The 12673-nt window shown below is 32.7% G+C and overlaps 1 protein-coding gene across 2 annotated transcripts in view; it reads left to right on the plus strand.

Annotated features, from left to right (window-relative positions):
• The first annotated feature begins 8830 nt into the window (after positions 1-8830).
• The window catches only part of eepd1 (endonuclease/exonuclease/phosphatase family domain containing 1), a 44541-nt gene continuing 40698 nt past the window's right edge, over positions 8831-12673 (plus strand). For both annotated transcript variants that reach the window (XM_051136297.1, XM_051136298.1), the window contains exon 1: positions 8831-9916. In XM_051136297.1, coding sequence (XP_050992254.1) covers positions 9084-9916 — 833 coding nt within the window. In that variant the 5' untranslated portion in view covers positions 8831-9083. The remainder of the gene's footprint in view (positions 9917-12673) is intronic.

Consider the following 12673-nt stretch of genomic DNA (forward strand, 5'->3'; position numbering starts at 1 on the left):
CTACGTTTTATTATACTTACAATTATTAAAATCTTCTTGCTGACAAATGGTTTAAAAGATAGTGGCAAAGATGGGTAAAGCTTAAACAAAATAATTGTCTCTACTAATAAATATAGACTTTTAATGTCATTTAAATGGTTTTTATAAATATTCCTGACTAGATTTTTGATATCCCAACTGATAATATGATTTCTTAAAAAATTGATTATATGTTAAAACTGAAATAAAGTAAAATAAATAAAACCACAGCAAAATAAATAAATAAATAAAATAATATAAAATAAAATATAAAGCAAAATAATAATAATAATAATATAATGAAATAAAATAACATTTAAATTTTGATTTCTTCGATATTCCAACTATTGTTGCACTGAATGACATTTTCTGTAAATCATAGTAAAAATATTATAGTATGATAAAACTGATAATATGATTTTAAAAAATATGACAATATGATAAAACTGAAATAAAATAAAATAAATAAAACCAAAGTAAAATAATTAAATCATATAAAAAAGATAATAAAATAATAAAATAAAATAAAATAACATTTAACTTTAGATTTTTTGGATATTCCAACTGTTTGGACATTTTCTGTAAATCATGGAAAAAATATTATGTATGATATAACTGATAATATGATTTAAAAATATATAATAATATGATAAAACTAAAATAAAATAAAATCAATAAAACCAAAGTAAAATAAAAAATAAACAAAATAAATAAACAAAATGAAAATAAAATAAAGTAAAATAATAACATAAAATTTTAATTTAGATTTTTTTTTATATTCAAACTATTGTTGCACTGAATGACATTTTCTGTAAATCATGGTAAATATATTATAGTATGATAAAACTGATAATATGATAAAAAAATATAATATGATAAACACTGAAATAATAAAATAAGAATAAAATAATAAATAAAACCAAAGTAAAATAATATAAAATAAATTTTTAAATAAAAGAAAATAAATACAAATTAAATGAAAAAATAAAATAAAACTGAAATGTATATATTTTTTCTTTTCTCAAACTATTGTTACACTGAATGACATTTTCTGTAAATAATGGTAAAAATATGATGGTCATTATTATTAAAGGCACAATATGTAAGATTGTTTGATAAAAATATCCAAAAACCACTATACTTACATTCCTTGCATTATTCCAAAATGTTTCCAAGAATGTTTAAATCCAGAGAAATAAAGATTTTAACTACTGTAACGTACCGTGTCATTGGATCGCCTGCCAATAACGTCAAACACCCACAACTTCCGGCTTTATTTTGTAGAAAACATGGAAACCCCAAAGACCCTTTAATATCTTATGCATTTTATTAGACAGGTGATGAACGCACAGAGTATCATTATAACAGAACTTTCAACACACTTAAATGTATCTAATATGATAAAACAGCGCTGTTTTACCTCACAGACGCATGACCAGAAGAACCGGAAGCGCTCGGCTGTGGCATAATAAAAGCTCCGCTGCTTTTGTCTCTCATTAGCAATCGCTCCAGCAGCGTCATTTCGCTTCCACAGCTTTCAGCTCCACCCTGATTCATACTACAAGGATGTTAATAAGTCTTTAATACCTCAGCTCATCCATGAACATGATTTCTGCCCGGGTTCAATTGGATTGAAACGGCTGTAGGGATAAAAATTACAACTCCCATGATTTGACACTCGATCATGGCGTCATCAAACTACGCATTTATTTCTTTGTTTGTTGTGAATATTAACAAATTAAATGACATATTACGCCTTATTAACAATATTAAATTACATATTGCGCCTTCATACTACACAATACAGCTAAAAGCGCCGAAGGTCATGCGTTTGAATCAAAGGGGATGCATGAACTGATAAAATGCATTGTAAACTGCAGTTTATTCGGTCACGGAGACAAATGGCATCGTGTCCTGAGAATGACCTACCGTAAACTGCGTTTTAAACAGCTACAGCGATGCAAACGATATTATTTGGTGACCCTCGTTTGCCTCTTGCACACAGAGTATGTGGTAATTCAGTCTGTAAAGTTCATCTTAGAGTCTTATTGGGCCAGTGTCCATGTTGGCTGGAGGCTGTAGTGTGTGAGAGGTTGTTAATGGGGCCCTCCGGCTGATCAGAGGACACTCTTATGTAACCAACACAACGCTCTTGATTTGATGCCAGGGCTGGACGTCCTGCCAAACACAAGGCCTTACCGTGACATCTGATTGAGCAGGACGGACAATGGCTTCTGCCTGCTGCTGTGGCCTGGCCAATCATACTGTCCTGCTTCGTGGCAACCCCATTCCCATTAGGCACGGGGCAACGCGGATTTGTAGATTCATCAGCCAGTCAATCTCATCCACTTACACATGACTGTAGCATGAAGTCAGTTTTTGCATACTAACTCCATCCTGTATAATATGATGCATGCTGATGTCCAAAACTCTGGATGCCGAAGCATCAGTGAGGCTGCATTCATGCCCGTCTGAATTAGGTTGCACCACCTGTAGTCTCTCGCCATGGTTACAGCCCTTTTGTTACCAAGAAATATCATGACATCACCTAGTTACATTCATTTCACTTGTTCCTGAACTCAGTGAACTCTAATTATATTGTGCCATCTTAGAGTTTCTGAGAGTTTCTTTTGAGAACTTCTTTTAGTCGTGCAACACTCTGAGCCTCAAGTACACTTGGAAGTCTACAACAAGGATTTAGTTGGCAAACATTTGCTGTCGATACATGTAATGCAGTGGATAATAGGGTAGGGGGTTTACAAACTTTATTATTGTTATGTTTTTAACAATTTATAATAGAAGTGTTAAAATGAAGAAATATGTATTTGTTGTAGAATAATGTTTAAAACATTCAAACCCTCAAACGTATAATATTTCAAGTTCTCAAGCTTTTATTTTGGTGATATACTGTACACTTGCATTGTCAAATGCTTATTAAACTCACAGCAGAAGCAGAGATGGAATTCACTGCATTTACTGTGGAACCAGACAGCAGTCTTCAGGGTTATCATTAATGAAAACTGAAAATGAAATAAAACAAAACTGAAATACAAATGCATTAATAAAATAAAATAAACAATAAAATAAAATCGAAATAAAAATAAAATAATCACTAAAACATATTAAAATAAATTAAAACATGATACAATAATAAAATAAATAAAAATAAAATAATAAAATGGAATAAATAATAAAATATAAAATGAAGCTGAAAATAAAATAAAACTGAAATAAAAATAATAAAACAAAAAATAAAATAAAATACTAAAATAAAATAAATAATACAATAAAAATAAAATAAAACTGAAATGAAATTATAAATAAAATATTAAACAAAATAAAATAAAACTAAAATGATAAAATAAATAAAATAACAAATTAAATAAAACTGAATTAAAAATAAAATAATAAAATTAATAAACTGAAATAAAATAAAATAAATAAATAAAATAAAAATATAATAAAATTAAAAAATAAAATAAATAATAAATGAATAATAATAATAATAATTAATAATAATAAATAATAAATTAAAATTAAAATCTAATCAAAACTTATTTTATTTTAAGCGAGTTGGCAAGGGATTTCTTATTTCCTTAGCTTAAGCTGAAGTACTATAATAAGCAAAAGTAAAAAAACAAAAATGAAAAACTAAAACTATATGGATATATTTATAAATAAATAAATACATAAATAAAAAAGTGGAAAAAATGAAATCCATTTTTTTTTTTAAATTCTGATTTCTAATTTTCTAATTCTAAAACTGAATTTCCTTCTAGAGTGAGTGTTTTCAATTGAGAGAAACTTTTGAGTTTTGTTAGCATCTCCTCTTTAATTGGTTGAGCATATGTTTGTTTTAACCTTCTAAAAATCTGATTCAAAATATTATGAAAATCTATGATAGTCACTGATAATTAATAACACTGCTATGAAACGAGAGATATTGTATATGACATTGAGATGTTGAGATGCAGAATACACAGAATCACAAGCAGCTCGCAGAAGCGCAGCTTCACTTCATGTAATTATTTAATTAAATCAGCATTTGATTTGATAATTACACCAAGCTAAACAATTATTGTGCAGCCCCATTTATTTATTGTAATTTTACATTTAATAAAATTAATTATTAGCTTTTCATTAATTCAGGAACTCCCCAATGATCCCTTATGATATGCTCACTGAATATTTAATTCTTCCTTGAGTCATTGAATCTTTCACTAAACCAGTTTGTTCAAAAATACTGATTGATCTAGGTTTTGTTTACTGTTTTATGAATACTGTGGATTCTGACATTCTAATAATTAATTATAATACACTGACAAAAATTATAAATGCAACACTTTTGTTTTTGCCCCCATCTCAAAAGATCAAAGATCTAAGACTTTTCTATGTACACAAAAGGCTTATTTCTCTTCAATGGCTGTGTGAAGTTGCTGGATATTGGCAGGAACTGGAACACGCTGTCGTATACGCCGATCCAGAGCATCCCAAAATGCTCAATGGGTGACATGTCCGGTGGGTATGCTGACTATGCAAGAGCTGGGATGTTTTCAGCTTCCAGGAATTGTGTACAGATCCTTGCAACACTGGGCCGTGCATTATCATGCTGCAACATGAGGTGATGGTCGTGGATGAATGGCACAACAATGGGCCTCAGGATCTCATCACGGTATCTCTGTGCATTCAAAATGCCATCAATAAAATGCCTCTGTGTTCGTTGTCCATAACATACGCCTGCCCATACCATAACCCCACCACCACCATGGGCCACTCGATCCACAACGTTGACATCAGCAAACCGCTCACCCACACAACGCCATACATGCTGTCTGCCATCTGCCCTGTACAGTGAAAACTGGGATTCATCCATGAAGAGAACACCTCTCCAAAGTGCCAGACACCATCGAATGTGAGCATTTGCCCACTCAAGTTGGTTACAACGACGAACTGCAGTCAGGTCGAGACCCCGATGAGGACGACGAGCATGCAGATGAGCTTCCCTGAGACGGTTTCTGACAGTTTGTGCAGAAATTCTTTGGTTATGCAAACCGATTGTTGCAGCAGCTGTCCGGGTGGCTGGTCTCAGATGATCTTGGAGGTGAAGATGCTGGATGTGGAGGTCCTGGGCTGGTGTGGTTACACGTGGTCTGCGGTTGTGAGGCCGGTTGGATGTACTGCCAAATTCTCTGAAACGCCTTTGGAGACGGCTTATGGTAGAGAAATGAACATTCAATTCACAGGCAACAGCTCTGTTGGACATTCCTGCAGTCAGCATGCCAATTGCACGCTCCCTCAAAACTTTCAACATCTGCGGCATTGTGCTGTGTGATAAAACTGCACATTTTAGAGTGGCCTTTTATTGTGGCCAGCCTAAGGCACACCTGTGCAATAATCATGCTGTCTAATCAGCATCTTGATATGCCACATCTGTGAGGTGGATGGATTATCTCAGCAAAGGAGAAGTGCTCACTAACACAGATTTAGACAGATTTGCGAACAATATTTGAGAGAAATAGGCCTTTTGTGTACATAGAAAAAAATCTTAGATCTTTTCAGCTCATGAAAAATGGGGCAAAAACAAAAGTGTTGCGTTTATAATTTTGGTCGGTGTAAATATAAAATTAAAATAAATAAATGAAGCTGCAAAATAGTTGTGATTTTGCATATTTGGATTCAGCTGAAGTGTTGCTCAGAGATGCGCAACAGCTGAATTACTGTATTTTACTGTAATTGAACGGACACAGGCAGCATTGTGTTTAAAATATAAGTCACTCAGTATTACCGTCTTTTTTACTGAGCTGAGATATTGATTAAAGTTTGTAGCTTTGATAATAGCAGATTATCTTATACACATCTTCTCAGCACTAGTTGTGAGAAATTGGTGTTGGATCATTGCCACATTTCCTTAATTAGTCAACATAGGGAATGCCAGATATGTGAACTGAACACATGAATGTTAATCAAACCACAAGCACACCTTGTTCCACAAATAGTTAAGCTGGGAACATATAAACACAACAGAAAACTTGTGGTCTCCTTGCAAAATAATTTCTATCTAAAGGATTATGGAGAATTATAGTCATAAATGTTTAAAAGTATAGTTAGATTGGACTTTGTATAGCCTAGATTTATTCATCTTTAATATTTAATAAACAGCTACACGTCCCTGATAAGAAACTGTTTTGAATCTTCAGGCTGATTTTATCTTCTGTTAGCTGCAATCACAACCAGGATGAATCATCTGGCATTTAGATCAGATAGTGGCATTTAATTGACAACAGTTCAAAGCACATTGTGATAATTAGTTTGACACAAGGTTTAGAGTTATATAAACGTGTCCTCATCTCCCCTGACACACTTGCACAGGCTATTCAGGGTTTAGTGAACAGAGTCGAGGCCAAACTTCTTTCTCAAACTTACAGTCTGTAACAAGAAACTGTTTCAATGTGATTTATACAAACTAAATATCTGTAAACACTTTTGCACCAAAGAAATACTGATAGGCTACTCATGGGAAGGTATTCAGTACATAAATTAAAAATGCAAGAAAAAAAGAAAATAAATAAATAAATAAATAAATAAAAATACAATAAAACTGAAACAAAACAAAACAAAACAAGAAAATAAAAATAAAATAATAAAACTGAAATAAAAATAAAATAAATAATAAAATAAAACTGAAAAAAAAACAAAATAATAAAATAACATAAATAAATAAAACTGAAATAAAAATAAAATAATAAAATAAAATAAATAATTAAATAAGCTGAAATAAAAAATAAAACTGAAATACAAATAAAATAAATAATTAAATAAGCTGAAATAAAAAAAACTTAAATAAAAATGAAATAAAATACATAAAAAAATGAAATCAAACAATAGAAAATGAAATAAAACTTAAAAATGAAATGATAAAATAAATAATAAAATAAATCTGAAATAAAATAAAATAAAATAATAAAATAAAATAAATAATTAAATAAGCTGAAATAAAAATGAAATAAAACTGAAATAAAAATATAATAAATAATAAAATAAAACTGAAATAAAAATAAAATAAATAATAAAAAAATGAAATCAAACAATAGAAAATGAAATAAAACTGAAACAAAAATAAAATTATAAAATAAATCATTAAATAAAACAAACAAAAACTAAATAATAAAATAAAATACATAATAAAAATGAAAAAAATAAAATTACAAAATAAATAATACAAAATGAAATAAAACTGAAAAAAAATGAAATAATATAAATAAATTACTACATTTATCAAATATAGTAAAATAATAAACTGTAAAAATAATAAAAAATAATAATAAAATAAAACTGAAATAAAAATAAAATAATAATAATAAAAAAATAATAAAAAAATAAACCTGAAATAAAAATGAAATAAACAAAATAAAATAAAATAAAATAATAAAACAAAACAAAACTTATTTCAGGTAGTTGACAAGGCATTTCTTATTTCCTCAGCTTAAGCTGAACTACTAAAATAAGTAAAAGTAAATAAACTGAAATGAAAAACTTAAACTAAAACTATATGGATATATTTATTACAATAAATAAATAATGAGTAAAAATTAAATTAAAAAATCATTCTAATTTCTAATTTTCTAATTCTAAAATAGAATTTCCTTTTACAGTGAGTGTTTTCAGTTGAGATGAGCTCTTGATTTTTGGTTGTACCTCCTCTTCAGCTGGTTAAGCATCTCTCCCTGCTCATCTCTTAAAAAGTGTGAAAAACTATAATAGTCAGTGATAATAAAATAACAGTGATAACAGTGATAGTCAGTGATGGCAGTAGCCTACTCATGGAAAGTTATTAAATACATGAATTAAACATAACAAGCCTTCTAGAAAGACATTTAAGGTAATATGTGTTGTACTTACTGTTACACTCCCACTACTGCATGCACCAGTAATGGGGAACAAAATGTTCATGAGCGATGAAATAATCACAATAGCTCCGTGTTTCTATCAAGTGTCATATGGGGAGAGTCCACGGACAATAGGCAACAATAATGACAGGAGCCACGCCCCCGTTCGACTGAACGCCAACGATTCAGACGCTTGATTAGTGCTTTGGAATAGCTTTGCTCCGATTCGTTTAAAAGAGTCGATTCCTTCGAACGGATCGTGTTGTTTGAGTTATCGCTCAAAAGTTGCTTGAATTATATGCGGGTCATTTAGCTGACTATGTTTGTCTATTATCACTGTTTTCGGTTCATTTGTATAAATTGTTTTTGAACCGTAAGATTTTTAATGTTTTTTAAAGAAGTTTATTTGCTCCAAAGTACAGCAAAAAACTGAAATATTTTTATTATTTTAAATAAACTGTTTTTTTATTTGAACATATTTTAAAATGTAATTTATTATGTTATTTGATCCTCTGCTCAAAAAACATTTATTAATTTTATTATTATTATGTTGAAAACAGCTGAGTAGAATATTTCAGGTTTCTTTGATAAATAAAAAAGTTCAGAAGAACAGCTTTTATCTGAAATGGAAAGATTATCCATATATTTATCATCACTTTGGACCAATTTAAAGCACCCTTGCTAAAAAAAAAAAAAAAAAAGTGTTAATTTTTTAATCATCTCTTATTTGAGACGTTGACAATTATCCTACTTTCTTACCTCTCAGATATTATGCTGTTTATGGCTCCAACCAGTCACCGACCTTTACCGTTTTCTCACCGATAGCTTTAGTGATTCAAGAACGCTCAGTGAATTGATTCGATCGAATCATTCAAACGAGTCGGCTCCGCGAATCGGATACCTCGACATAGAAACCGCGCTAGAGTTCACTTCAGTTCAGTCTGGCTGGAGGAGCGTTGATATGGACGCTGCTCCCTCTGCTCCGACACTGAGAAAACACGGCGACTTTTGCTAAAACTAACGGGGATTACAACGTGTCATGTTTAACGAGAGATCGTTAAAGAATCATTCGCTTTAAATATCAAGACTGGTCTATGTGCCACCGGGATTTTCCACGCACAGTGCGTAGTGGTCAGGACGGGTTTCATTCTCAGTTAGCAAACTGAATCACCGGGACACATGGGTGGGAATCTCGGGTGCCACCGGTCCATTCCCAAGGACCCGACGGATTTCTGCCAGGGCAAGCGCAAGTTCAGCGCAGCGTGCAACTTCAGCCACATACTGGTGAACCAGGAGCGGCTGAACATCAACACCGCCACCGAGGAGGAGCTCATGACCCTGCCGGGCGTGAACCGCGGGGTGGCTCAGAACATCGTGGAGTACCGGGAATGCATCGGCGGGTTCAAGAAAGTAGAAGACCTGGCGCTGGTCAGCGGGGTCGGTGCCACGAAACTAGAGGCTATTAAACTAGAAATCTGCGTGTCGAGCAAGAACAGCTCGTCTAATCACTCGCCCTCGTCTCTGCGCAAAGAGCACGAACACCTGCCGTGCACCGGCGTCAACATAAACACGGCCACGCCGCCGCAGCTCATGAGCGTCCGCGGCATCACCGAGAAAATCGCTAAGAACATAGTCGAGTTCCGTTCCGCGCACGGCCCGTTCCGAAGCATCGAAGACCTGGTCAAAGTGCCCAACATCAACTCGTCCCTGCTGGACCGGATCCGCTTCCAGGTGTTCGTGGAGCGCTCCAGGACTCCTTCCACCAACACGAACGGGGGGTTCACGCACCCGAGCCCCACGTCCTTCAGTGTTGGCAGCGATGACCTGGACGCTCCGCTCGGAGGACCGCCGCTCGTCACCTCTGTCCGGCCCTGCGTGGAACCTCCGACGGGTACGCGCGATGGGAAGCCCGTGGTGCGAGTGGCCACCTGGAACCTGCAGCGCTGCTCCAGTGAGAAAGCCAACAACCCGGGGGTCAAAGAGGTCGTCTGTATGACCCTACTAGAAAACGAGTGAGTAAACTCTATTACAGAACCAAGCATGTTTTCAAATAATAATGCGTTTTGACAGGTTGGTATTCTTTGAAGTATTACCATAATACACTCTTCCATGGCAATACCATGGTTTGTGGGCACGGGCCATGATATTACCATGTTTTTGAATGATCTGTTTTGACATGCACACATTTTTAATGTTGGTTTAATATGCAAACATATTTTATGCATTTAAATCTGTACTAGTTGGCTTACATTTCCAAAACAGAAATCTGAACAATGGATAAAGCCTGGTTCGAAATTATTTTTCATTTTGTTGGCATGTGGAGGGGATTTTAGATATCTGTTTTTATCATTCAGTAAAACAAAACACAGCAAACAGCCTGCAATAAAAAAAAGTCACTATGACTTTACACTGTCAGAAAAAAAGGTAGAGTTCTGTCACTGGGGCGGTACCCTAAGGTACAAAAGTTGGAAAGGTACATCTGTGTACCTTACCTAAACAGTGCATACACTACCGTTCAAAAGTTTGGGGTCAGTACATTTTTATTGTTTCTTTTTTTTTTTTAAGAAATTAATACTTTTATTCACCAAGGATGTATTAAGTTAATAATTAAAAGTTTATTAAAAGTTCATAATAAATAATTTACATTGTTATAAAATATTTATATTTTGAATAAACACTGTACTTTTTAAACTTGTTATTCATGAAAGAATCCTGAAAAAAAAAAAAAAAAAAATCACAGGTTCCAAAAAATATTTGGCAGCACAACTGTTGATATTATCCAACATTGATCATTCTAATAATAAATCCACATATTAGAATGATTTCTGAAGGATCATGTGACACTTAAGACTGGAGTAACAGCTGATAAAAATTCAGCTTTTCATCACAGGAATAAATTCTATTTTAAAATATGTTAAAATAAAAAACATTATTTTATATTGTAAAAACATTTTGCAGTATTACTGTTTTTTTTTTTCTATATTTTTAATCAAATAAATGCAGCCTTGATGAGCATAAGAGACTTCTTTAAAGACTATTACAAGTCTTACTGACCCCAAACTTTTGAACGGTAGTGTATTAGTACCTTAAAGGAACATTTTAGTACTTCGAAAGTACATATTTGTACCTTTTCACTTTTGTACCTTTTTTTGGTGCCACCCCAGTGACAGCAATTGTACCTTTTTTCTGAGAGTGTAGGAATAAAATTTTATGTAATTCTGGTGAATGATATATGAACAAACCCCTCAGAAACGTTTATCATTCAGTAAAAAAAAAAAAACTCAACTGCGACTTGAGGATTAAAATGTTATAAAAATCTGGTGAATGATATATGAACAAACCCCTCTGTGAGAACATTTCAGAATATAGATAGGAATACAAACTGGAAAGTTTGGTATTAGTGCCTCTGACCTAAATAGATAAAATGTAATAAAACAAACACGTGATTGTGTTTGTGTGGATGTTTTCTTTCCATTAGTTTGGAAGAATGCATGTCATGCAAGCAAAATAGCCCAAAATATAATAAATAAATAAATAACCTTGTTCAAAAAAAAAAAAATCAAACCACAAGAATAAATTTGAGACTAAAATCCTTATTTTTCTTTTTTTTGTCTTCAGAATTTCATTTTATTATTTGATTTTTAGAGAATTCTTGTTTGATTCTATATATTCGTCAAATTCTGCATAAATTCTGTCAGAGAAATAACGGCGTTCCTTTAAAAAAATTAAAAAAAGAATTGCATTGTAAGATTGTCTGTCACACTTGAAGTGTTTCTATTTATTAAAGGGACAGTTCACCCAAAAATTAAAATTACCCCATGATTTACTCACCCTCAATCCATCCTAGGTGTATATGACTTTCTTCTTTCAGACAAATTCAATCCGAGTTATATTAAAAAATGTTTTGGCTCTTCTAAACTTTATAATGGCAGTGAATGGCTGTTGAGATTTTGAAGTCTTATAAATTGCATCCATCCATCATAAAGTATTCAGAGGAGAGAGCAAAAGAAACACCGGTCACGAATAAGTATAAAACAAGGATTTGTAAAGAAAAATGTTGGAGGATTTTAATATGAGCCAAAAGGAGACTTATCAGTGCTTATGCTACACCTACGTCCTACATCATCCGCTGGAACGCCACTTTCTCATAAATGCACGTAAAACAGCTAGCGGAAGCTACAGAGTATACTTTATAAAGTTTTAAATATTGATATTTTTCTTACTCAAATGCATGGATTCACTTCAGAAGGCCTTTATTTACCCCTCAGAGTCATGTGGAGTACTTTTTATGATGGATGAATATACTTTTTTGGGCTTCAAAATCTCAACAGCCATTCACTGTCATTATAAAGCTTGGAAGAGCTTTATAATGAAGTCACAGAAAGTCATATACATCTAGGATGGCTTGAGGGTGAGTAAATCATGGGGTAATTTTCATTTTTGGGTGAATTTGCCCTTTAATGACGTGATTTTTTTGCAGTCTGATGGTTTCATGATTTTCAAATGATGCACTGTTTGTGCAGTGAACATCAGATACAGGGCAGAACAAAACGTGTGTTGTGTCATTGGTGTACGTGGTGTAGGAAGTCCAGCAGACTTGCAGTGCTGGATCACAGGTCTCATATCTTTAGTGAGTATCTTTAGTGAATATTCATTATAAAGCCACATCTGACTGCATGTTATCAGATTTCAGCAGAATCCCTGCCCATGATATTGTCTTGATGGATTCTAGAATAAATGTTTGTACTATTGGTTGTTTTAAGATCTGC

This window comes from Labeo rohita, chromosome 19 (genome assembly GCF_022985175.1).
Source record: "Labeo rohita strain BAU-BD-2019 chromosome 19, IGBB_LRoh.1.0, whole genome shotgun sequence".
NCBI classification, from domain to species: Eukaryota; Metazoa; Chordata; class Actinopteri; order Cypriniformes; family Cyprinidae; genus Labeo; species Labeo rohita.